Source organism: Pinus tabuliformis, chromosome 9 (genome assembly GCF_031772625.1).
Source record: "Pinus tabuliformis cultivar Carrire ecotype Pingquan chromosome 9, CPIR1, whole genome shotgun sequence".
Classification (NCBI taxonomy): domain Eukaryota; kingdom Viridiplantae; phylum Streptophyta; class Pinopsida; order Pinales; family Pinaceae; genus Pinus; species Pinus tabuliformis.
The window spans coordinates 1,333,240,278-1,333,264,625 of record NC_142307.1 but is presented as its reverse complement, the minus strand read 5'-3'; the positions used below and the strand labels follow the sequence as shown (position 1 = coordinate 1,333,264,625).

Sequence of the window (24,348 nt, the reverse complement as noted above, 5' to 3'; positions counted from 1 at the left end):
TTGTGGTTGCTTTTGAGAAGCTACATCTGGTTTATTACTTATGTTTCTTTTGAGTTGTTTCACAAGTGATTTCTTAATGGTTTACTATATAAATTATCCAATATCCATGGTAAAAATAAAGCAGAGTCATTACGATTCATTACGGTATTCATAAATCACAAGGTTTGGTGATTTATGAATATGAATAAAACATAGTCGGTAGGTCCATCTAGAGTTGAACTTTTATTATAAAAATAAAAGGTTATTAAATTATATGGTATAGAAAACTACAATGATATCAAAAAATCACATCAACTTTGTTGTATCAATTTGCTTTAATGTTAATTACTGTAATATATATATAACTTATGATATTTAATATTTTCAAATTATTTTCATAAATTTAAAATTATTTTCTTAGAATATAGCAAAAAAAAAAAATCAGTATAATTTCATGTAAATTTTCAATGAAGATTTTTTTATTTTAAATAATTTTTTGTTGGCACATATCATTTCAACCAAATAAATTAAAAATTATATACACACAATTCATCGATACAAATAAGCAGTGACATAAACAGTGACATGCCACCTCATGACTCTTATTACAAATATGTCCATCTTATCAATGAAAATGAGTGATAACATACAATGAGAATACCTCCCATCTTAATGCTAACTCAAATGAATTCATAATGTTAACGCAAATGAAGATGAGGGCATCTTTATAAATTATACGTTCCCAATTAATCAAGGTTTTCCTATATAAATGATACGTTCCCAAATAATCAAGACTTTCCTGAACCCTGTGTCTCGACTCGGAACCTACTGCATAAAATAATGAAGTACATCAACACATTAAATTAAAAAGACTTCCACTGACACAACAAAGCGACCAAAGTTGAGGGGAAGTTGGTTCAATCTTTACAACATAAAGATTTACCATCACGTAATGAGTAATAGGCATAAAGAAAACCTGCGACATATAATGAAACTGCATATGTGTTGTATTATACCATTTTGAATTATGATGTTATTGGTTTTGACCGTTTAGACAAACGTAGAACAGCATAATTATTTGTTTCCATGCAACAGCAACCACAAAGTTGAATAGACAGATCAAACCAAATGAAAACAGGGAGCAGCTAAGGAAATGTTATACATTGAAGAAACGTTATACATTGAATGTAAGTATGACTTCTGCTGCTACGGCAAATTTCTAGCCTGTCTACTACGGTCCATTTTGAATATTTTTATAGTAAGCCTTTTAGATTTCTCCAGCTGAGTGCAGCGGTAAGGAATTCCTTTTCTTACCAGATTCCTCTCCTCCAATCTTCATGTGAAATAACTTAAGTGAAAATGTCAATTACCAGAACCATTGATTATAAAACAAAATTGGATCGTAATGTCTACATCCAAAATAAAGACTTAGAAATGGTAATGAACTGCATGATTACTTGGAACTACTGTTAAAGAACTTTGCATATGGACTTACTACAATTAATCATCTTTCTCTCCTTGTATTTACATGATGAATTTAGGTTCCCAACACTGCTACCCTTTCAATTATATATATTTCAAATGCACAAAAAATCATGAATTCTAACCACAGAAATCCTTCAGTGATGACAATTATGATTCGACAGTATGGGAACAAGAAAACAAGTTTATATCAAAACTAGCTTCTCCTTGCTGAGACAATGATTTTAAGATGGAAATACATTTGTTAGAAAAGATAACGTCCAACAGGAAGCAGTGACAATGCTTCAAACTTACAGCAGTGATGTATATCAGACACACAGCCTGTTTGTTATTTCAACAAGAAAAGTAAGCAAAGGCCATTTTGGACCAAAGATGAATTTGGAAAATTGGCTTCGATGTCCATGATGATAAATACAAAAGTTATTAATCAAGGGTGAATTCATCTGTAACTCTACAGCAAAAGTATTTGAATAAATCAAAGCCAGAGACCACAGCAATTGACAGCATTCCAGCAGTACACTGACCATCCAAAATATCAACTCTGCTTTACTCTAGAAGAGGAAAAAGATCTAAAGAGCAAAAGCCAAACTCGTTTTCACAATTTCTCTTATGAATCAGCAGAACAAAATTTATGCCCCTCAAATAATTAACACCATTAGTCAGCTTGAAATACAAAATCTAACTCATTAGCGAGGAAGAAATATTCCTTAAATGGTTACATGATGCTGGCATTGGAAAATTAAAAATATTTTAGAATCAAAATGAGAACTTCATTTTGACCCCAACCACAAGTTCAGGTACAAATTTCTCAGTTAGAAAGATAAAACCCAAGCTAAGAACCATTCCTGTCTCTCTACACAATGCGTTCCAATTCCCTTGCATACCCCAGTGTTTGATTAATGAGTTGCAATGAAGGAATCTCTTTACTTGGAGCAGACTCTTTCGCTTTTTGGAAATACACAGAGCCATTCCTTATCTCCCACTCCGGATGCTCCTGCAGTTGAAAAGAAACATTGATTGTTCTCTAAGACATGTTACTAATCGATTACATTAAACTCCACAGGTGACCAAAATAGGTGGAATGTAGAAAGGTCCAACTATAATATAAGCCAAGCCAAATGCCTACTGCAAGTACAATACAAATAGACACCGACTTATTGAAAAGAAGTATAAATATAAAATGAAAAACAAAATCAGGACAAGGACAAGGACAAGGAAGCAATAAAAATTTAGAGATTGACTCTCCACAACAAAGAGACATGATATGCTAACGCAGATCATCAAATATCAACATTCTAAGCATCCTTTAAATTAAGTAGGGTAATCACAGTGAGTCCAAGCAGAGAACGTAAATACAAAAGTTGGTGCCCGACAGATACCAAGGGGTGAACAAAAATGAAGTTAAACTTAAACAAGTCCAAATATAATCAGGCATTCTTCAAAACAGTTATTATTATTAACCATCTTGATAATTGGGGAAGACTTTCAAGGAAAAAGTACGATGTTTAAAAGCATAAGTGAAAAAAGAAGACCTGTTCTTTTCAGAAGATAACAAGGAATCATCCATCAGTAAGGATTCTGCACTTCCCTAATTATCTTGATGCTCTTTTCTTCTAGATGAGAAATAACTATGAAAAAATCTGAAGGTCCAGACAAACCTCAGAGACGTATTCCTCTAATTCCAAATTAGAGGAGAACATCAAGATTTGCTTAGCATCCTGTAGTGATAAATAATCATATGCCTTCTCACTGCAGCCTGCGATTTCATCTCTGCAAACAAATCCACATATATCCCATTATAAACTTAAGCAAATCTACCAAGAAATATTGACAAACCTTCATAACTTGAGCCTACCTCAATTATAATATTTCATAAAGAAAAGCTTACAGTCCAGAATATTGTGTATTTAAAACATTATAAACACAAAAGATCCTACGAACACTGTACACTTAAAAAGGCAGCATATTCTCCATAGACTAAAGATGGTGAAAAGATAAACCAAGTTCCAATTTTTCAGAGACAATCAAACACATCTGACAATGGCTTTTTATCTCTGATATATCTAACTCTTAGATGAATAGCAGAACAGCTGTCAAGATTATAATTCAGTAATAATGTATACGATAAAAAAGAAAAGAAACTGGTTATTTTCTTTATGATCCTTCTTTATAATACTCCCCCTGTCTGCACGACCTCCTCTAGCTCATGAAAGATTACCTATTTAGTAATCAAGTGGAAGAGATCTTCAATAGTAGTTCATGGATGAATAAGGGATCATGTTCTTCGATGGAAATGTTCCCGAGAGATGATCTATCAAAGAATGAATGTCCAAGTGGCTCATCAAGGATTTCATAGGGCCCATTAACGGATAGCTTCTGCAAGAGTGCTTAATCATCATAAGCTCCCCCTAACTGTATGCATGGTCTTCCTTTTTGGCAGACTCTCCCCATCAAATACTTGGAATATCGAGGATGACATCATCAAGTCAACAACATGTGTTGTTGGCTGGTGAGTTCAAGAGACTTCCAGATTGTGTTTGCTTCCTTCTCCATACTTGTGTAACCTTTTTCTCTGGTATGGTTCTAGCTTGTGTAGGGGCCCAAGTCAAGTTACAATCATGTGCCATATGTCCAATGTTATGACACTTGAAGCACTCTATATTGTTCATGTATAAAAATTCATGACTTCTTCTTGCAAAATTGCTTCTTGGAGATTGACGGGGACCATAATAATTATCTTTGTGATATGCCCTACAATCTTTTGCCATGTGCCCAAAGTTTGTACAAGAATAACAATAACCAAGAAATATACTTTGGTACCTGGGAGAAGGTTTCCTTGATGTACTTCTGAAGTCTTTTTGCCTTGGGATTATTTGATGATATTCATTGCCTTTTGTATTCTTGACACCATTTGCAAGTCTTCTTGGAGTAGGATTTCTTTCAATGTGTTCTTGATTCTTCTCCTTGCCTTTGCTGGAACTGGGAGCATCAACATTTCTTCCAAGCTTCCTCACATCCTTGTTGTTTGAAGCATTAGGGTTTGCATCATTCTTGCTTGAGGATTCACCTACATAGCCGAGACCTGATTTATCAAGGGGAGACCTTTGATGACTTAGGATGTCATCTAGGGTTTGAGAACTCTTCAAGTTCTTATTCAGCAAGTCAACTTCCTTTTTAAGAAAGACAATTTCTTCTTTCATGTTCTTGCATTCTTCATCCTTCTTTGATAGTATGATCTCCATTTCTTCCTTCATCTTAGTTGCTTCACATGATTGGGCCTTAAGAGAAGTGATTTCTGATTTTAACTTGGTGATGTCATCATCCTTTTCTTCTAGTTGGCATATCATGGTGTTTCTCTCCTTTTCTGCTTCATCAACCTGTCCTTCTATGATTACCAATGCTTCCATTGTCTTCTCAGCTCCTTGTGCTAACTTTTTTGCTTCTTCTAGTTGAGATTTGAGGAAGAAGACCTCTTCCTTGTATTAACCAATCTCTGCTTCAAGTTTGTTCAAGCTTTTGTGCCTTTGTTCAAGGTGGCTTGACAATATATCTTCCTGTTTCTTTGACTTATCCAATTGATTTGTCATGGATATGACTTCTTCATGATGCTTTCTCTTGTTTTGATGAAATTTTTCCTTAATCTTGGTGAGTTCCTCGTCTCTTTCTTGTACTTGAAGCTTGACAAGGTCAACTTCCTTCCTTGTCTTGTCCTAGTCACCAACTTGCGCTTTCTTCTTAAGTTCCTCATTTTCTTTTTTCAAATTGTTAATCTCTTCCATGGTAGCCATAAGTTTAGTGAGGAGATCTTCTTCAAAATATTTTTCATTCTCTTCATCTTCTAGGTCTTCTTTAGCCTTGATGTTATCACTCTTATCTTCAGCGTCCTTGATGGGCTCTGGATTTCCTTCTTGTTTTCCATCATTTTCTTGACTAGAGATCATTGTCAACGCTCCTTTTGAGTGAAGATCATGAAGTTTATCCCATATGCCTTTTGCTGACGAACATTTTTCAAAATTGGCCTTCATAGAATCAGGTAGCCCATTCAAGATTGCTTTCATTGCTCTTGTATTATGTTCCTTGGATTCTCCATCCATCATGCTATCAGTAATCACCGATTTCCAGACTTCAATGCCTTGAGTCTTTAAGAAATTCCTCATTCTTGCTTCCCATATATCAAAGTTTCCATTGAACAATGGAGCCTTCACAAATTGATTGACTTCAATTTCGGTGGTTGAGGGAGACACATCTTTAGGAGGATTGAAGACTTTCTTCCTTGGCTTTGCCATTTGTGTTCTAATGATCAACCTTCAAGCGGTTAGGATTTGAGTGAAGGCACTGGCTCTGATACCAATTGTTGGAAATATTGAGAGGGGGTGAATCAGTATTCATTTTCAATTGTTACTTTTACCAATTAGATCACTTATATTTAGAACACAAAATGAACAACAATAAGAATAAATGTTTTTATTAATTTCTTCAATAAATCAAGTACAATATATGTAGGGTTCCAACCCTGGATGAAAACACCGATCTTCAATCTCCCAGGCTCCAATATTTTGCCAAGCACCAACTTGGTCTTTTATGAGGCTCCAACCTCTAGGGCACCGACCCTATCTTCTCAAGGCACTGACCTTGCGTTTTAGAGGCTCCAACCCCTAGGGCACCAACCCTCTGGGCTCCAACCCACTGCTATACTTTGTCTAGATATGTTTGGTAGTAACTCACGGCTCCCTATGTCTTCTTCAACGAGCCCTTGTCAATCTTCAGCAATGCCTTCACTTAGTCTCCACATCACATCATCAATGACAACCTTGATCTCCTTGAAGGTGTCACCACTGCTCTTCATCATACTCAAACTAGATCTCCAAGGTCGCCTCATGATGACTTTCAATAATGCATCATGGTCTTCAAGATTTACTCCAAGTCTTTATTGTTCAAGCCTTCAATTCCTTGACTAGGCTGCAGGTCCTTTACACCTCCAAATGTTACTGCCCATAGATTAGTGATTAATCCAAGCCTCCAAGAGATGACTGTTCGTTGTCTGAGATTTCAAAACAAGTGTGACTGTCCCTCCTCAGGTGGCTGTCCACAGATTTGGTCACAGGTCCAAGGCTTGTCAATTCTCCACAAGATTGTAGGTCGAGGCATTGTAGCCACAGGTCTGAAATCTGAGGTGAAGTATATCTACTGGCAGCTGTCTGAGTTATTTTAGGCTACTAGTTGCAATATCAAAACCTCCACAACACATGTCTGAGCTATATATGTAGGAAACTGTCTAGTACATTATTGTCCCACAGTTATATCTCCTCCACAGATCTGTCCTATCTGAGCTCCAAAGAAACACTGGTCTTTACTTCAAATATCTTCAACAGATGTGTTCTATCCGAGCTCAAAACTGAGCCAATGTATAAGTCTCCACAGGTCTCAAAGAGGATATTGCACAGCTTCTCAAAAAAATGTATTATCGGTGAGTATACTTCAGAAACTTCACAAGTCTGCAACTGTGGCTTCATGTGTTTGCAAAATAATATGTAATGCTTCCATAAGTTCATTTCACATAATTCTGGAGTGTAATGACTACCGACAAATCTGCACTTCAATTTTTAAGAAATATGCGCACAGTTCGAAGGGTATTCGTGTTTTCTCCCACAGGTCCGAGTTCTTCAAGTTGTTTTTCCCTTGATCTTTACAGCAACTAAAATCTGCAACCATAGATCGAATTATCCCAGCAAATAAAGATCTGCACTGTAGAAATATCTCCGCAAAGAATGATTTGTTTCATTGACTGGTTCACGAGATGTTAACTTTTTTATTCTGTTTATATCTGTTCCCACCTAATCCATATTACCAAATGGATTTTTGAGTTGTATATATACCATTTTTATGAGCCGAATAGTTATGACTGTATGAGAACCGACTGAGTATTATTTGGAGCCGACCAACTCAGCGTTTGGAGAGTCGACATGTGATGGTGGAACGAACCTTAATATTCCAATGTATTTTACTCACGCCTAGCGTGGAGCTGCTGTTATATATGGCATTCCCTGCTTTTAATTTTCAAAAGGTAATTGTTTTGTATTTACATTTAAACATGTTTTTTATTAACAATAGTCACGACTTATTTAAAAAGAGTTGACATATTTTTATAAGTCGTCTTTTGTTTTTTCTTTGGTAATAAGTCCAATGTTATGTTATATAGGGTTCTCTCTTTTTTTAATATAATATCTTTGTAAAAATATGCATAAAGTGGAGGTAGCTATTATAAAGGTTTTATTAATATATTTAAATTAATAATTTTGTTATGGAAGGATGTTAAGGAATGGATAGCTAAAAAGTGTTTTGAGGTTTCCTTTTTTTCAAATAATAATATTTTTTTATTAATAACTTTTTAGAGTTTCAAGATTTTTAGGAATTTTATGGAGCTATAGAATAATGATTCAAGGATTAACACAAGGGAATTAAAGGATTAGGATTTTATCAAGAATATTATCACAAGGTTAGGGTTTCATTATATTGCTATTTAGGGTTGTTTTTAGGGATAGGGTTTACTCCACTACACTTAGGGTTTGCACATGTACCTCTTAGGGTTAGGGTATCATGAATTTGGCACTTAGGGTTAGGATATTATTAAGGTTTTAGCCATCTTCAACAATGCCATATTGACATCAATGACAACCTAGATTAACAGTAAGAACCCTAATCCTGCTTCCCCCCTTCATTTCCTAGCTGAGCTCCTAAATCCTTAAACTTTGCCTGGAAATTAGCTCCTATTTCCTAGTGCACGAGGAACCACTATTATTTAGGAAATACCTTCTAAATCCTAGCGCATTCCTCAAGGAAATTCCTCCTACTAATCTGTGCGCAAGCTTCTTCTTGGCACATTCTTCCTCTCACAAGCTCTTGCACACAAACCCGTGCTCTCTGTTACTTTGTCTCACCAAATCGTGCTCACAAAACAATTGATTAATTCTATGCCTTCGTCCTCCTTATAAGCAATTCAAATAGGCTAAATCTAGCAAGTTTTATTTTTGGAACTCAACATGTGATCGATAAGTTAGCCAAGTCTAAATGACTCATCCAACTCGTCTTGCCTCAATTTAGAACTTGTGACTCATTTGTCTTTTTCCAAAGATAACTCACACTAGAAGAAAGACAACAAATTGAGCCTTCCACTCTAGCACATCATTCAAACTGCTTCATGCACTGTCCTAATTTACAAGAACTCGCCCTAACTTTTAGGAACCCGTGCATGCTAAGGAAAAAGTGGTTGTGGTCTCTTTGACTAGGGCACAAGTCAAATAAGGACCTTTCTCACTACTATTTTCAACATACATTTTTCAACACCGAAGACTACTAATGTCACTGCAATTCAGTCTTGTCATAATAACTCGCACTAGAAGACAACAAATTGAGCCTTCCACTCTAGCACATCATTCAAACTGCTTCATGCACTGTCCTAATTTACAAGAACTCGCCCTAACTTTTAGGAACCCATGCATGCTAAGGAAAAAGTGGTTGTGGTCTCTTTGACTAAGGCACAAGTCAAATAAGGACCTTTCTCACTACTATTTTCAACATACATTTTTCAACACCGAAGACTACTAATGTCACTGCAATTCAGTCTTGTCATAGAAATTCACACAAAGTATCTAGTAACAGCAAGATTCCACAAAAATTTAATTTAGGATGGGCAAATCCCTTCTCAGTTCGAAAATTTTATTGATCACTCCAAGGATCCTATCATCTTGTATCATCAAAGATAAAAACTCGAAGATTTCTGAAAGTTGCGAATAGATTACAAGATAAAGAAACAAGAGGGCACGCCTTGTCAGCAATAAGCTTTGACGACAAAGCTTCTTTGAAGAGGAAGGCAATATTGTGAATGTAAATTATTAATAATAAATAGTTAACAATGATTAGCATACTGAAGGGGCATCTGCCTGGGTATATAAGCAGGCCCTCATTTGTAAAAATTCCATCATCTCATACCTCTTGTACATTTCTATATAAATATACTACTTGTCCTATAATGGATATTTACATATTTCAGATCTTCTAAGTATTCTGCTGCATATATGAACTTTGTTCATAACAAAAAAATTGTGGATGTGCATCAACAGAAGTAGGTGAGTTGTACTTTGTTCAGGGTAGATTGGTCATCATAGTTGTTGCTGATACCGAGCCCTAGTTGTCTTGTATCAGGGCTGATTGTAAGGGCCATGATCCCTGGTACAAGAGCCCTAGACTGTTCTATTAAATATTTGTAATATAACGAAGATGGGTTGAAAAAATTGTGTATTGTGTACAAGTTGATTCACTGTTGTGTTTATTTTGTCGTGGCATTTGAGTGCGTTTGCATTGGAGATTTCAAGAGCCAAACTAGATTCTTGAGTACCATGGAAATTCAACAAGGGGAAGCAGGGGCTGTTTCTTATCTCAAAACCCCGGCCCCCACTTATTGTTCTATTGCCATTTCCCATTACATTTCATATTTCTGGAAAATAGATACCAAGGACTACATTGGTTAAGTTGATCCTCACGAGAAATTTGTTCTTGAATAAGTAGGCGTGCTATAAAATCTATTTAATATTTGGGACAAAACATTAGATACGCCTGTGTCTAAATGCAAGCAAAGTTTGGCAGCCATTGCTTTTCTGAAAATGTGGAGTCCTTATGTGCATAGTTATGTTCCCTATGGCCACAGCCTACCACTGTAGCAAATCTTGACTCTGATTCAAAGGAAGAACCAACAAAAATGCCACATTAATAAGATCTGGGAGAGCTTTTATGACAAAGAGATATAACAAAACACAAAATAACAAGTAAGAGCATTAATATAAACAATTATTACCATAGTAACCAAATCTGAACCTATCTCCATGCAAAGATGTAGTTCAATAACTTGCCTTTTCTTCAACATGTGTATAAATATGGATAATCTATAATATAAATCACTAAAAAACTGAAACAAAGAAAATAGAACTTCACCTGACAGTTTTTGCAAGAAGGTCCATGAAATAAACATAAGTTTCATGCGGGACTGCCTGCCGAGCACTGAGAACACGATTATAGGCACCTTCCATGAATGATTGCTCTAATTCGACAACATGCTTAATGCATGGATTCTCAAGTGCCTCAGGTGAAAGGAGCTCCAGCTCTGTGTGAAATTCTGCAATTCTATTTTGCACCAGAAGACGCAGTAAATTGAGCCCCAGGATCGGATATTCCTGAGCAGATGGTGGAATAAGATCTCTGTATCAAGACAAAAAAAAAAGGAGAATGAAATGCTGACTACAATCCGATATACACTACAAGACAATTAATCATCAGGAGGAAGATTAAAGCCAGCAATTAATTGTAATATGTCCATGAAAACAGCAGTGGCATTTCTATGAGATTGCAACAATTCTACTAATATACCATTCAAGCAAACAAAGAAGACCACAAATTTAAAGGGATGCTAATATTATCTACTGATGGGAATATACAGAAAAATCATTTTCAGCAACCAAGATAACAAATCATTAAGATGAATATTAAAGCCAGCAATTAATTGCAATATGTCCATGAAAACAGCAGCGGCATTTCTATGAGATTGCAACAATTATACTAATAGCCCATTTAAGCAAACAAAGGCCACAAATTTGAAGAGATGCATATATTATCTACTGATGTGAAGATACAGAAAAATCACTTTCAGCAAACAAAACTTGATCCTGCCCAAGCAAAAGCAGGCAGAAAATTTAATAATACTACAAGAATGACTCTTAAAAATTCATAAACACAATCAACAAGCCCAGCGTACCAGGCTTCAAGAGCCATGAAATAATATCTAGACATTAAGTTATGGAAGACCTCCACCAGCAACCAACTGTATATTAATTCATTTTCTTTACAGTTTGTTTATGATAATAATAGAACAAACGAAGAAGAGGTCCACATATGGTATACCCATACAGGATCAACCCAAACCTAAAGCATATTATGGAGCCAAGTCTAACTGATTTGCAGGAATTATAAAATAAAACAAACTGGTGCCACTAAGTGAATTCATCTAGAATCTTTGCGACCTGAAGCTTAAAGTGCATTCCCATGGATTCAAATGGATATAGAAAACAAGACAAAGCATTCAAATAATGCAACCTAAGAAAACAGCATATACATCAAAGCTAATCCATCCACACATGTTGGATTCAACGAATACAGGAAATAAGACAGGCTAGCGAACTAAACAAAATTGATCTACTATCAAGCAAGCTAAGCAAGCTGATAGAGATCAAGCTAATACATTCAAAATTCTATCAGAGCATTGTAACTACATGTATTCATCTAATCTGTCCATAGAGATCTGTAATGTTCCAAACTAGGAAATACAGTGAATATCCAATACATGCCCTCAACTACAGCAAGGAAATCAACACATGCAAGCACAAATTTACACAAGCAAGTATAAATCAGTGAACCATAGAATAGCAGCCATAAATCTGAGCCATTTTATTGAATTTCAAACTGGAACTGAGTACAATGGAGTGAAATGATAGAACCTGGGCTTGCTACTGCAAGTATGCAATACCCAGGTGAGAATCTAAGTGAAATTTCCAACTGAAATGGCTCAATCTGTCCAAACGCACTGCTCAGAAATTTCTGCTGCTGCTGCTGGAGAACACTCAACTGCTCCAAGAATTCTGAAAACTTAGAGGGAGGCTCCTCACACCCCAATGAACAAAACCCAGAAATAGTTTGAGCTAATTCCAGCTGACCCGAAATGCCCAAACTAGTGCGAAATTCCCAGCCCAAATCCTGCATAAAATCACCACTCCAAACTCTGCGTTTTATATGCCCACAAAACCCCTGCGCGGGCCCTAGAGAGGAGAAATTCAGCACTCTAAATAGCAGTGTTCTCAGTCCAGAAAACCTCCAAGGAAAAACTCGTCCTCCACAAGAAAAATTTCCTGCAAATTCTCCAGCTTGAGTTCCAGCAAATGCTTGCCCTCCCAAGCTCCACGAATTCCTCTACTGCGTCCTCCTAGAACTCGCACTAGCTGAGTGATCGCTGAAAACTGACCCTCCAAATGTCGGATTCTACTCTCAAATCCTCTTCTAGAGTGACACTCGGAGTTCACTGAAGAAGAGATGGAATTTTCGCTTGGAAATTCCTTGTGCTAAACAACACTGGTTGAATTGGCTAAGGAGCTCAAGTAAGCTCTCGTTCTAAAAATGAAATGCCAAAAGATGCAAAAGTGAGGCTCTTCTCTCCCTTTTATAATTGTCGCTCACCTCTTCCTTGTGGGCTCCACCAATTCGACCGTCCTTCTCATCCCTTCCCTTGGTGTTCAATTTTTCCTAAGGGGATTTGATTTCCCTTTTTGAGTGGTCCCCACAACCCATTACCACTTTAATTATTTTTCTCCTAAGTTTAGCCTTCTTTTCTCTCCAAAAATTAAATTGTGCCTCCACAAGCCACTTTTCCTAAGTTTATTTGCCAAAATATTTATTAATCGCCAAAATTGCGAAATTGAGAATTCTCCTTAGCAAAATTATTTATTGGGAACATGAAAAGATCTAAGATAATCCTTCAACAAGTGTTGGATTAAGATGAATATACAAAACAAAAGAGACTACTGCCTCTGAATTGCAAATTATCCATGCAAGTTATGCAAGCTGATAGAGATCAAGCTAATTCCCTCCCACAATTCTAAGAAGACTTACAAAATTACTTTGACTGAATGTGTTCAAGGTATGTGTGCAAGCTATCTAATCAGAACACTTAATCACCACTGACTCATTACTCCTGTAAGACTCATGAGATGAAAAAACAGAGCTAATGGTTGCAGAAAATATGCCACAGAAAAAATAGAAGATAACAAGAATCTGGAAAACGTTGAAACGGGTCAGGCAGTTAGACTTTAACTTACCAACATCGAATGTCCAGTTCAATCATACCATCTTAAGGTCAATGGCTCATATCATTGAATAAAAGAGTTACTATATACTGAATCAGGTTATCAAAGAGGATATCCATAGATTGTACATTCAGGTCACCTGGACCTCACCTCCAATGAGCCTGGGCTCAAAGATATCCTTCTAGCTAGAGCACATTTTGGATATGGGGAATAGCATCATCATCTGGCCGCCACATACGCACAGGCATTGGATGCACTCTCTCAAGGTTCACTTGAAGAGCTTTGGGTCGGCTCTCATCGACCCCAGATAGAGACAGATGATCTACCACGATATGATAGGATTTGCCAGGTGTGCCACCTACATGAGCCAAAGACTAAGATGCACCTCATTTTTAGGTTCCCCCTATACTATGAGATAAGAAGATGTTATCCCTGTCTCTATAGGTACTTATGGGGGCTCCCTCTCTACTTTCTTCTAGTACCAGGGCAAGAGATGTTTAGCCCTCTTCATCAAGGAGATCTTCAACCACAAACCTCAACTCCTACACACCATGCCCCACCTTGAGATGACCGAGACGATCACTTATACTGCCATGTTGATCCCACAAATCAGAGCAACAACCAGCATGAAAAGTTCCAGAGTGCACCAAACAGCATGATGGTGAGACCATGGGTTTCTCCCCAACCTCTCCCTCTAGTGGGCCCACTAATATTATCAAGACCAATTCAAAGGTGTCGAGCCATTCATAACGCCACACATTCTCAAAGCATCAGAAAGATCAGCTCCAGACAAATCTAGAGTAGAGCACCTTTGGCCCATCAAACTACCTCCCAGTTCAAGAGGAGCAACCAGACATCCATTTGGATTTTCTTTCCTTCAACCTCAAACATTGGGAGTATCCCTTGTTCATACACCCACCCCCCAGTTGATTTTTTGTACCACCAGGAGGTATTCATGCATGCCTAAGTCAATCTTGAAGAAAAATCAAAATAAATTTATTTTTGGGGATATATATATGATGTGACACTTCATTTTCATCATCAATCATTCAACATATTCTCTCTTCTACAGTAGTCACGTGTGTGACAGAAAAAAGCCAAGATGACTGGAGTTTGACCAAGTAATCAATTTGAACCTAAGTTGCATGAAACGGGGAAACAGGTACGAGTTTCCGAAACAGGCATGGGTACGAAACGTGAACCCCCCCCCCCCCCCAATTTTGCAAATGGGGAAACACGATATATATATATATATATATATTATATTATATATTTAGGACATTTAAGAAATGTTATGTGCAATCATAAAGCATACATGATACATTATAATTTATTACATTTAAAGTTTAAATATTATGATTAAATTTACATCACATTTACTCATGAATGATCACATAATGAAAATAGCAAGATCGGAATATCCAAAATCAACTTTTATTATATATCAAAATCAGCCTTTATTATATATATGAGGCTGCAAGTACAATAAAGACTATGAGGCTGCAAGAACTATAAAGACAAAAGACCACTGTTGTCTTCCTCTTTTCTCCTTCGCTAAAATCGTTTGTCTCTAAGAGAAACGACTTGCTCAATTGTGTGATGAGGGAACGAGGCGAGAGTCTTTTTATAACTTGAGAGAAGCATCCACAAAATATTTTATTCGCCCAATAAAAAATTAGAACTGAAAAAACAAAAAAGAAAAATCACAATATGAAGTGGAAACTTCGTCGTACAGCCTGGAAACTCGTTTCCAGCCATACTAGCCACGTTTCCCCAGACCAAAAACTCATTTTCGGGCCGTATAGTGCGCATTTTCGTTTCATTTCATGGCTAAAACGGACCTGGGGGCAACGTTTCCTGCAACATAGGTTTGAACATTGATAAGAGTTGACCATTGACCAAAGTTGACCACATTGAAATATGACCACAAATTGGTCGCAGGGCCACAGATTGACCACAATTTGACTATTTGACCAATGTTGACTTCTATGTATTTTGGTTGGTCTAACCAATGTTGACCTACTAGAATTTGACCAAGTTTGAATGGCATTTTGACTTGGATTTTGACACAGATTTCTAGACAAATTAAATTTGTAAACCTTGTTAAAGAATAATTTCTCCCAGAAGAAAATTTGTTGGATTTTCTCCCAAGGTTGGGTTTCAAAAGGTAAAATTGTTGTCTCTATTGTGCATGATTGTCTCACTAATCTTCATTGTTTCCACTACATTTATTGATGATATTTTCTGAAGTGTAATTGCTCAATGATATCAATGGCATAAGAATACTATGTGAAGAATCATTAGGTAGTAAATATCTGGCAGAAAATAGTATTCTATTGTGCTCTTGTAGAAAATTCAACATGGAATCAAAGCCTTCTTGTTGAAAGAGTAAACATTAAAATCAGCCTAAGAAACAAGTGTTCAGCAACTCGATTAATTTTGCATCTCTTGCCAAAATGGCACCAAGTCTTAGAGTTGAAGACAGGTTAGATGGTGCCATCAACTTCAGATATTAGAAGACCAGGATACTCCTTATCGTGGAAGAGTGAGCTTCAGAATCATGTGGAGAAAATCATTCCAAAGCTAGAGGAACCTAAGGAGAAATCCAAGACTAAGAGGATGGTCATGGGTTGAGGTTGACTAGATGCTCAGAGATGGGAGGTCTCTAGGAGCAATATGTCTTCTATGAGGGGACCATGTCAGACAGTCGGATATGCTTCAATGATAGAGGGAGCAACAGTAGCAGAGGAGGCAGCCAGAATTGCCACAGGAGGATTTGCTTTAGTGTTAGAGGGAGCAACTAGTCAGGGTGACCAGAAAGCAGTTGTGGTGATGGGTCCAGTGGAGGAAGCTAGCCAATTTATGGTTGAGCCAAGACATGCAATAAAGCATGTGTTGAGGTACCTGCGTGGTCCAGTTGGATATGGTTTATGTTTCAGGTGGTGAAGTAAGGTTGGAGGGATATACTGATTCACATTAGGTCGAGAGTGTAGAGGACAAGAAGAGCACCTCAAGGTGCTACTTCAGCTTGGGATCAGCTATGATATCTAGGCTAAGCAAAAGCAGACTTTTGTCACACTCAATACAACAGAGGCAGAGTATATCGCATCCATTGTCGCAAATGATGAAGAAATGTGGCTTCGGAAGCTTCTTGTGGGACTATTTGATCAAGTCACTTCATCCGAGACATGGTGCAAAAGGGAGTAGTGAAGCTCTAGTACATATCCACAAACGAGCAGATTGCAGACATTCTCACCAAGCCTCTATCTAGAGCAAAGTTTGTATACTTCAAAGACAAGCTTGGCGTGATGCAGAATGTCTCCCTCATTGAGAGGGAGCATTGATGTCTTTGCAAGATTGGGTATACCATCTCCTGAGAAGCCAAACGTACTTGGTTGGGTCATGTTGATTTGACCAAGGGAGATGGATACATTCACCTGGGTAGCCATAGGGGACTTTAGTTGGGTCATGCTGATTTGACTAGGGGCGAATGGCCTAGGACAATTGCAGGATTGGACAGATCTTCTCCTAAGAAACCAGAAGGACTTGGCTAGGTCATGCTAACTTAACCAGAGGAGATATATGAAATTCATCTAAGAAGCCATAAAGGACTTTGTCTAGGCTATGTTGATTTGGCCAAAGGTGAATGGTCTAGGGGCAGATCCTATCTTGAAAAACCATGAAGGACTTTGGCTGGGTCATGTTGATTTGACCAGAGGAGATTGATAAATTTACCTGAGGAGCAATAAAAGACTTTAGCCAGGCCATTCAGATTTGGCAAGGGGTACATGGCCCAAGAGTCACATTGCCTACTCCAAGATGGAGCGATCTACAAACGTGCATGTGAGGAGTCACAATGCCTACTCCAAGATGGAGTGATCTATATTCTATAGACATGCATGTGAGGAGTCACAATGCCTACTCCAATATGGAGTGATCTATAGATATGCATCAACATAGCAAGCTCATGAACTTTTCTTATGGAGGAGAAATTTCAACCAAGGGGAAATTTGTTGCAGCCAAGAAGAATACCTCCCTCGCTAAGAGGGAGTGTTGATTTTTTGTAACATCGGGAGGTATTCTCGCATGCCTAAGTCAATCTTGAAGAAAAATCAAAATAAATTTATTTTGGGGGCATCAAGTTGGCCTAGCCACATGAAAGGGTTTGTCCCTTGAGCTAATTCACCCCCATTTGATATATATATATATGTACGTGTGACAGAAAGGGGTCGAGTTTGTTAAACACAACCATGGCGAAGATAGAAGATAGGAAAGATAAGCATTAGATGCATCTCTTATTCACATGATATACATTTATAATACATTGGCGTATATATATATATATATATATATATATATATATATATATATATATATATATATATATACGTGTGACAAAAAGGGGTTGAGTTTGTTAAACACAACCATAGCGAAGACAGAAGATAGGAAAGATAAGCATTAGATGCATCTCTTATTCACATGATATACATTTATAATACATTGGAGTGACTCTTGGATTCATTTTCCAAGGTCTCTTGGACTCCCTTTGACTGTTCAACTTCCTCACCATAACCCTTGGTGGATTAGGTGTCCAACATTCCCCCCCTTAATTCGAAGGGGTATATATGAGTCCAAGAAGAGAGTTGTAATACAAAATGAGCAAAAATGCATGGCAACACTAGGCTGAATGTGCTCTCTGAAATGTTGGTATAAAGTGGTGGTTTAAGGATGACCACCAACACTGGAATGCTTAGTGCAGTTCTTGAAACTCTTCCAAATCTGGCAAGAATTTGAAATCTTCTGCTAGAGGAAGTGTCCCTAATGCTTTGGAGAGGGAGACCTTCAACTTGGAAAATGTAGGTCTACAACCTGCGGTGGTTTAAGGATGACCACCAACTCTGGAATGCTTAATGCAATTCCTAGAACTCTTCCAAAGCTGGCAAGAAGCTGAAGTATTCTGCTACAGGAAGTGTCCCCAATTCTTTGAAGAGGGAGAAGCTCAACCTCAAGAGGGAGGTCTCAAGTTTCAACCTCGCATAGAGGGTTTAAGGTTGACCACCAACTAAAGGCATGCTCAGGGGCATCTTTGTTTCTAGTTACAAATCTGAATCTGGTATGGCAAGTTGTGGCTCAGGGTTGCTTTATGTGGCTTTGAAACTTGTATATGACCATCACTTCCCCCCCTTTCAGATACAAGGTGAGAAGATGGAGAAAACTCAACTGCAAGATTGTTCAATACTCTAGAATAAATTATGTTATATGACTGAAATATCTTTTTGGTTGTTGAAGCCCATTACCAAGAAGCGATCCATCCAAGATGAATCTTTGTTCTTGCAGGAGGCTTGTTTTTGAAGCATCTGTTTGATTTTATGACAGTGTTCACATGGATGAAGATCAAAACTGTGGTCCTTCATATGGCCAACTCTATCACAGTATTGGCATTTAACAAATTTTGGCTACCAATGTGGAGGAGCAGAATCTGGAACAGGTGAAGGTGAACCGCCATGAAGAAACCCAGCACTTTGATATTGAATGGGCTTGGAATAGTCTGGAATATGAAAGGATGCCTCCTTATCATATCCAAGGCCTGTTTTGTGCTTGTTATGGGCAAGCTCTTCCCAAGGTCTAATGATGGGCTTGGGAAGTGCACACTGAACTATTTCATTTGCATGCAAATCTGCTCTTGAACTAGGCACTGAATGTGAATCAACCTCAACTTTATATTCTTGTTGCTGATGGGAGTATGTCTTAATGTTCTGAAGAAAAACAAGTTCAAAATGATAACTCCACTATTGTAATTCTTCTTGTTGAAGCTGAGATTCAAGTTGCAAAAAAAAACAATTTCGTCATGTGCAGTTTGCAGACAGGTCCGAATGTCAGAGAGAGTGTCTTTGCCAATTTCAATTGTATCATGACCATTGGAGTGCATTAAAGTATTTGGCAACTCTAATAACTCAGTAATTCTGACCATTTTTCAAGCTCAACCAATAAGTGCAAGTAAAAATTTTGGCCTCAAAGATAGAAAATGATACCAACACAAATTTTTTAGGTGTATAATTCAACTCAACAAAGATGTGAGAGGGAGATATTACTGCCTTGTACATGTCATGAGATCAAATATTGTTGCTAAGGAGGATTTTAGAAATAATACTGACAATAAAACTCACAACTAGCACTTCAAATTCCACCCTCTTACACCAATAGCCTTCGTTGGTTTCCTTGGATCAATTTGAGTTTCAACCTCCTTCCTTTTGAAACAATATCAACTCTATAAAAGAAATTCAGTAAACCTGCCAGAAACTTAGTTCATTGTACGTAGATGTTCGTTACTGCAATGGCACATATAAATGGCTTGACTTCAAAGCTCAATGCACATGGATGCTTTGGCATTCAATACATCAACGAAAATATAATTCAACCCATCTTATTGTAATTCAATGCATCAAATTGAGGCACATATAAATCAACGCGTAAATGAATCAACATTGGAGATTTGGCAACAAATATAATATACAAATAACACTGACTACAACATACAATTAACTACCACAGATATGTATTGAATCTCGAACCACAATCATTCAAATAGCTCGAACAGAATACATAATCAGCCTCAACCAAGACATATGAATTGTTGCTCAGCATTGTTCAAAGCATGTAGTTCACGTTCAACGCACCATTCCACACACATAATAGAAGGAGAAACTCATTGCTTCATTCACCATTCCAGCATTCAATATAATGCCAAATTGTTTTGTATTCCCTTCAACCTTCAAATCTTCAAGCAGGCTAACTGTGACGGTGCCCAAGCAGCGACAACCAAAACCTCCATGAGTCCTACACGACAGCACCCAATGTGGTTATTTTACCTCTCGCTAATCACCAACATCGATTTGCCCTCACTTCTTTGTCTACCTTTTCGATCAGCCACTGGTTTTCACGCTCATAACTCTAGATTTCGAGCGCACTGCGCTTTCTCTTGCATATCAAAAATATTTATTTTCTCTCCGCTTTATCCCATTTAAGTTAGTCAGGAAAACAGTGAAAAATGGATGAAGAACATGGCTCGTATGGGGCAGAAATTCCAAATATGAAGGACGAAATACTAGATTCCCAACTGAATAAGAACGAGGGTGCCTCTGAAGACCCCGCTGTGAAGGAATGGGAAGAGAGGTGGACTGTGGCCCGAACACAGGAGTTTGAAGCGGTGGTAACCATTGTATGGTATTACTACTGGGAGCATTGTATGGTATATATTATAGCGTATGGAGCCATGGTATTACCACGCAGCTGGGAGGAACGGGCAAAGTATTACTACGGAGGAGGAGGTATGGTGATGCCACGGAAAGGTGGGAAGCGCAGTGGGAAGAGCGCAAGAGCTTCAAAACGTCAACAGAAATCTTCAAGAATCCTTTCCCTAAAAAAATTCTTGGATTTGAAGAATTAACTGCTCTGAAGATCTTTTGCAAGGCAATTCAACAGAATCCTCGGATCATTAAATCTTTAACCGAATCAAGAAATTTGACACCCAGGCGCTAAGTGAAATAAGCCAGCAAAGTTGTTTTGGAACAATAAATGCAGGTAACTTTGTGCACAGTTGTGCATTACAATCCTCTACTTTCTTTCGCCTGCAACGCCCCTTATTCTCGAATTCACCTTACCTATGTGCATGCAAATGAGTTCTCTTGAAGAATTGTGACAATGAGTTCAAATGGGCTAAGTCCCATGCGGTTTAAGCGACAGTCAACAGAGAAAATCGTTGGTTGAAAATGATGACAGTGTTGGCGGAGGCAACATCAACAAATTCAGAGATAGCTTTTACAAAAAATCTATTCCCTCAAGAAATCGAAAACGCTAATTAAAACAATGATCACACTTTCTTATAATGAGATTCGAGTAGGTCTCTGCAATTGCAATGGGCGCTATCCTTGTAAGTAGGCAGTATCTCTATCTTCTAGTGCATAAATGACGCGCAAGAAGAGGAAAAATGTTTCTAAAGGCAAAGAAATATGCATTAGCAGTAAACATGCTTTTAGTGGGTTGTCTGCTTGTGATTCTTGTTAAATTTCAAGCCTGAGCCAAGGAATGTAGGACTGACAGCAGAGAGGCGAGCCAAGTGGATGACAGATAATCGGTAGCATGGTAGGTTGAAGCGGTAGATATGCTATGCAGAGGTAGGTCTGAGACGCCTGACAAGCCAAAACGGTAGAAACACTGAGCTGAGAACACTTGTCTTTTTCAATTTTATTTTATTTTGACTCTATGACAGAGAACACAACTAGAATTTAGCTGACAGGACATTCACTAATTGATGGCAAAACTGATATGCACAAAGAGGCCACAAAACCAATGGCTCAATCTAGAGCAGCCTCAGAATTCCCAAGCTTTGATACCATGTTAAACAAAACCATGGCGAAAACAGAAGATAGGAAAGATAAGCATTAGATGCATCTCCTATTCATATGATATACATTTATAATACATTGGAGTGACTCTTAGATTCATCTTCCAAGGTCTCTTGGACTCCCTTTGACTGTTCAACTTCCTCACCATAACCCTTAGCGATTAGGTGTCCAATAGAGTTGACTAGAGTTTGACTGAGTAATCAATTTGAACATTGACTAGATTTGACTGCAAGAGCAGAGCATAGTTGACTGCAGGCTAAGTGTCGAATTTTAACCTTCAGATTCAAAATTTCAGGAACCGCAAAATAATTTGCATGTTTGATAAAGGTTCGCCATGAGGTTTGTTGGCCGTGAGGTTCGCTTCGCTGTGAGGTTCGTTGGTCGTGAGGTAAATAGGGGATAATCTTAATCAATCCACTCAACTGGTCGCCTCATAATTCATCTCACCTCATAACCCGATGGCTCACTCCAAGAGTTTGTAGCATTGTTAAACATTGTTCAGTCGAGACTTGTCCGCTTTGACTAAAACCTCCACTACACAGGTGACAACACTCCATTGCACAGTGAACAGCGCTCCATCAATTTATGGATTCAGCGGACAACACTACACAATGGACTTAGTTTCGGTGAAAAATAGACAACACCTTATGTTTTAATTTTTATATATGTTTCTTAATGCTTTTTTTCATTTTCATTAGTTGTATTTTAATTTTAAGTTTACATGTACAAAGATAAAATTAAAATATAGTTTAATATAATGAAAACATAATAAACATAAAATTATATATATTGAAAAATAATTACATATAAATATAAAATAAGTTTACGTTTTTGCATAGGTGGCTCCTATCTGGTCCCTCCCCTTCTAACTGGGTGATAACATGTCCCCATCAATGGGGAATGTAGATCTTCCTAAAAATAATTGTGGCTCCTCGGATTCTCATGCAATTCGGGCCCATCAATCTCTAGTTAGCTCTGCTTCTCATGGTGAATTTGTCAATAGCTCAACTGGTTTGTCACCTTCTACTTCAGTAGTTTCCAAGTGCAACATTTCTCGGGCTCTAGTCCGACAGGTGGAAACAAGGTTTTTCCTTCAATTGGGGTTTCGGCTTCTTGTCCTTTTTCCTCTGCTTCCAATGGTTTTCAAGGGTTTCAGGGTTTTCATCCTTTTCCATGGAGTTCAGGTCTTCATCCTCCTTCTATGTCGTCATTTTTTTCTTCTGATTCCCCAGACCTAAGTTTTGGTTCCCTTTTCCCTATTGCTCCAGCCGTCTCTTCCAAGGGTTTGGGGTTTTGTGAAGATTTTATTAACCCTGGGGCTTCTTCAAGGGTCTCTCTCCCCTTCATTTCTCCAGATTTTCCCTCGTCTAGTAGCATTCTGAAGGAGGCGAGGGTTTTTGATAAGGTGGGTTTGGCTGCGTCGGAGAAAGGTTCGTCCAGTAAAGAAGTGAGTCTTTCCCAAGGTAAACGAAAATAAGGAAATTTTGTAAAGTTGAACGAGAATCTGCAAATGATTTCTGCTCTTGGCTTAGATGTAGCCATTCAACAAGCAGAAGACTTTAGCAGCAAATCTTTGGTTGGCAGGGTTTGCAACCACAAATTTGGGTTACCTTTTCTTCACGAATGGGTGGGACTGGGATCTTCGGTCCAGCCTCTAACAAAAAACCTTGTCTCTATTAGAGCACTTGCTAAAGGATGGGTTCACCTGAATTTTCAGGATGAGGAGGATGCAAAACTCAAGGACGGGAAGGTTCTAAAACTTGATTCCTCTCTTGCGATTTTCAAATTGTGGACCCCCCTCTTTGATGCTAGACGTGAGAAGACAGACACCATTCTTGTTTGGGTTCGCATTCTTGGCCTCCCGCTGCATTTGTGGCACGAGCAAATTTTTCGACATGTTGGAAACCGAATGGGGGCCTATCTGGACCATGACTCATCATACTTGTCCATCAGTGATACTTCAATGGCTTGCATTCTCATCAGTGTTAACATCCGAGGGGGGCTTCCGAGTGCTATGGAGCTAGGTCCTGGGATGGACCCCATTATCTTGGACTATGAGGGTATTCCATTCTGGTGTAGGCATTGCCATCAACACGGACATAATGCCAAGGACTGTGTTCTCTTGATGCAAAAGAAAGTGCACAGACCCTATGGCATTAATTTGGTGGGTGATCCTGGTTGAAAGTCCTATTCTCAGGCATCGTCGCCCCTGGCTTCCTGTTCGGTTTTCGTTGATGCTACTGCAATGGACCATGGCACTATCTAAGTGTCTGAAGGATCGCGTCCAGATATCCTCCCTCTCGTTCCCTCAACTCCAGATGGTGAAGGGAAAGGAACCTTGATGCAGACCACTTATCTAAGAATGGCCTTCATATGGAAAAAGATTTTTGGGTCATATTGGAGATGGTCAATGATCAATCCGTAGAGTCTTGTCGGCGACTTAATGGTGATTAGTTTTTGAACGCAACAAATGTCAGTTTATTGAATCTTTGGAGCCACTACATGCTTTTTTCTACAGCCGGTCACAGCTTCACATAGGTTTCAGTTTTGACAGTGGCCATTCCACTCTGGAATGTTGG

At 38.1% G+C, this 24,348-nt stretch overlaps 1 protein-coding gene across 1 annotated transcript in view; it reads right to left on the bottom strand.

Moving 5' to 3' along the window:
* Nucleotides 1–1,895: 1,895 nt before the first annotated feature.
* RPN12A (regulatory particle non-ATPase 12A) overlaps nt 1,896–24,348 on the bottom strand; it is a 118,449-nt gene continuing 95,996 nt past the window's right edge. Inside the window, exons 4-6 of the mRNA XM_089438051.1 lie at nt 10,450–10,713; nt 3,120–3,231; nt 1,896–2,455 (exon numbers count right to left, since the gene is read on the bottom strand). Coding sequence (XP_089294177.1) covers nt 2,315–2,455; nt 3,120–3,231; nt 10,450–10,713 — 517 coding nt within the window. The 3' untranslated portion in view covers nt 1,896–2,314. The remainder of the gene's footprint in view (nt 2,456–3,119; nt 3,232–10,449; nt 10,714–24,348) is intronic.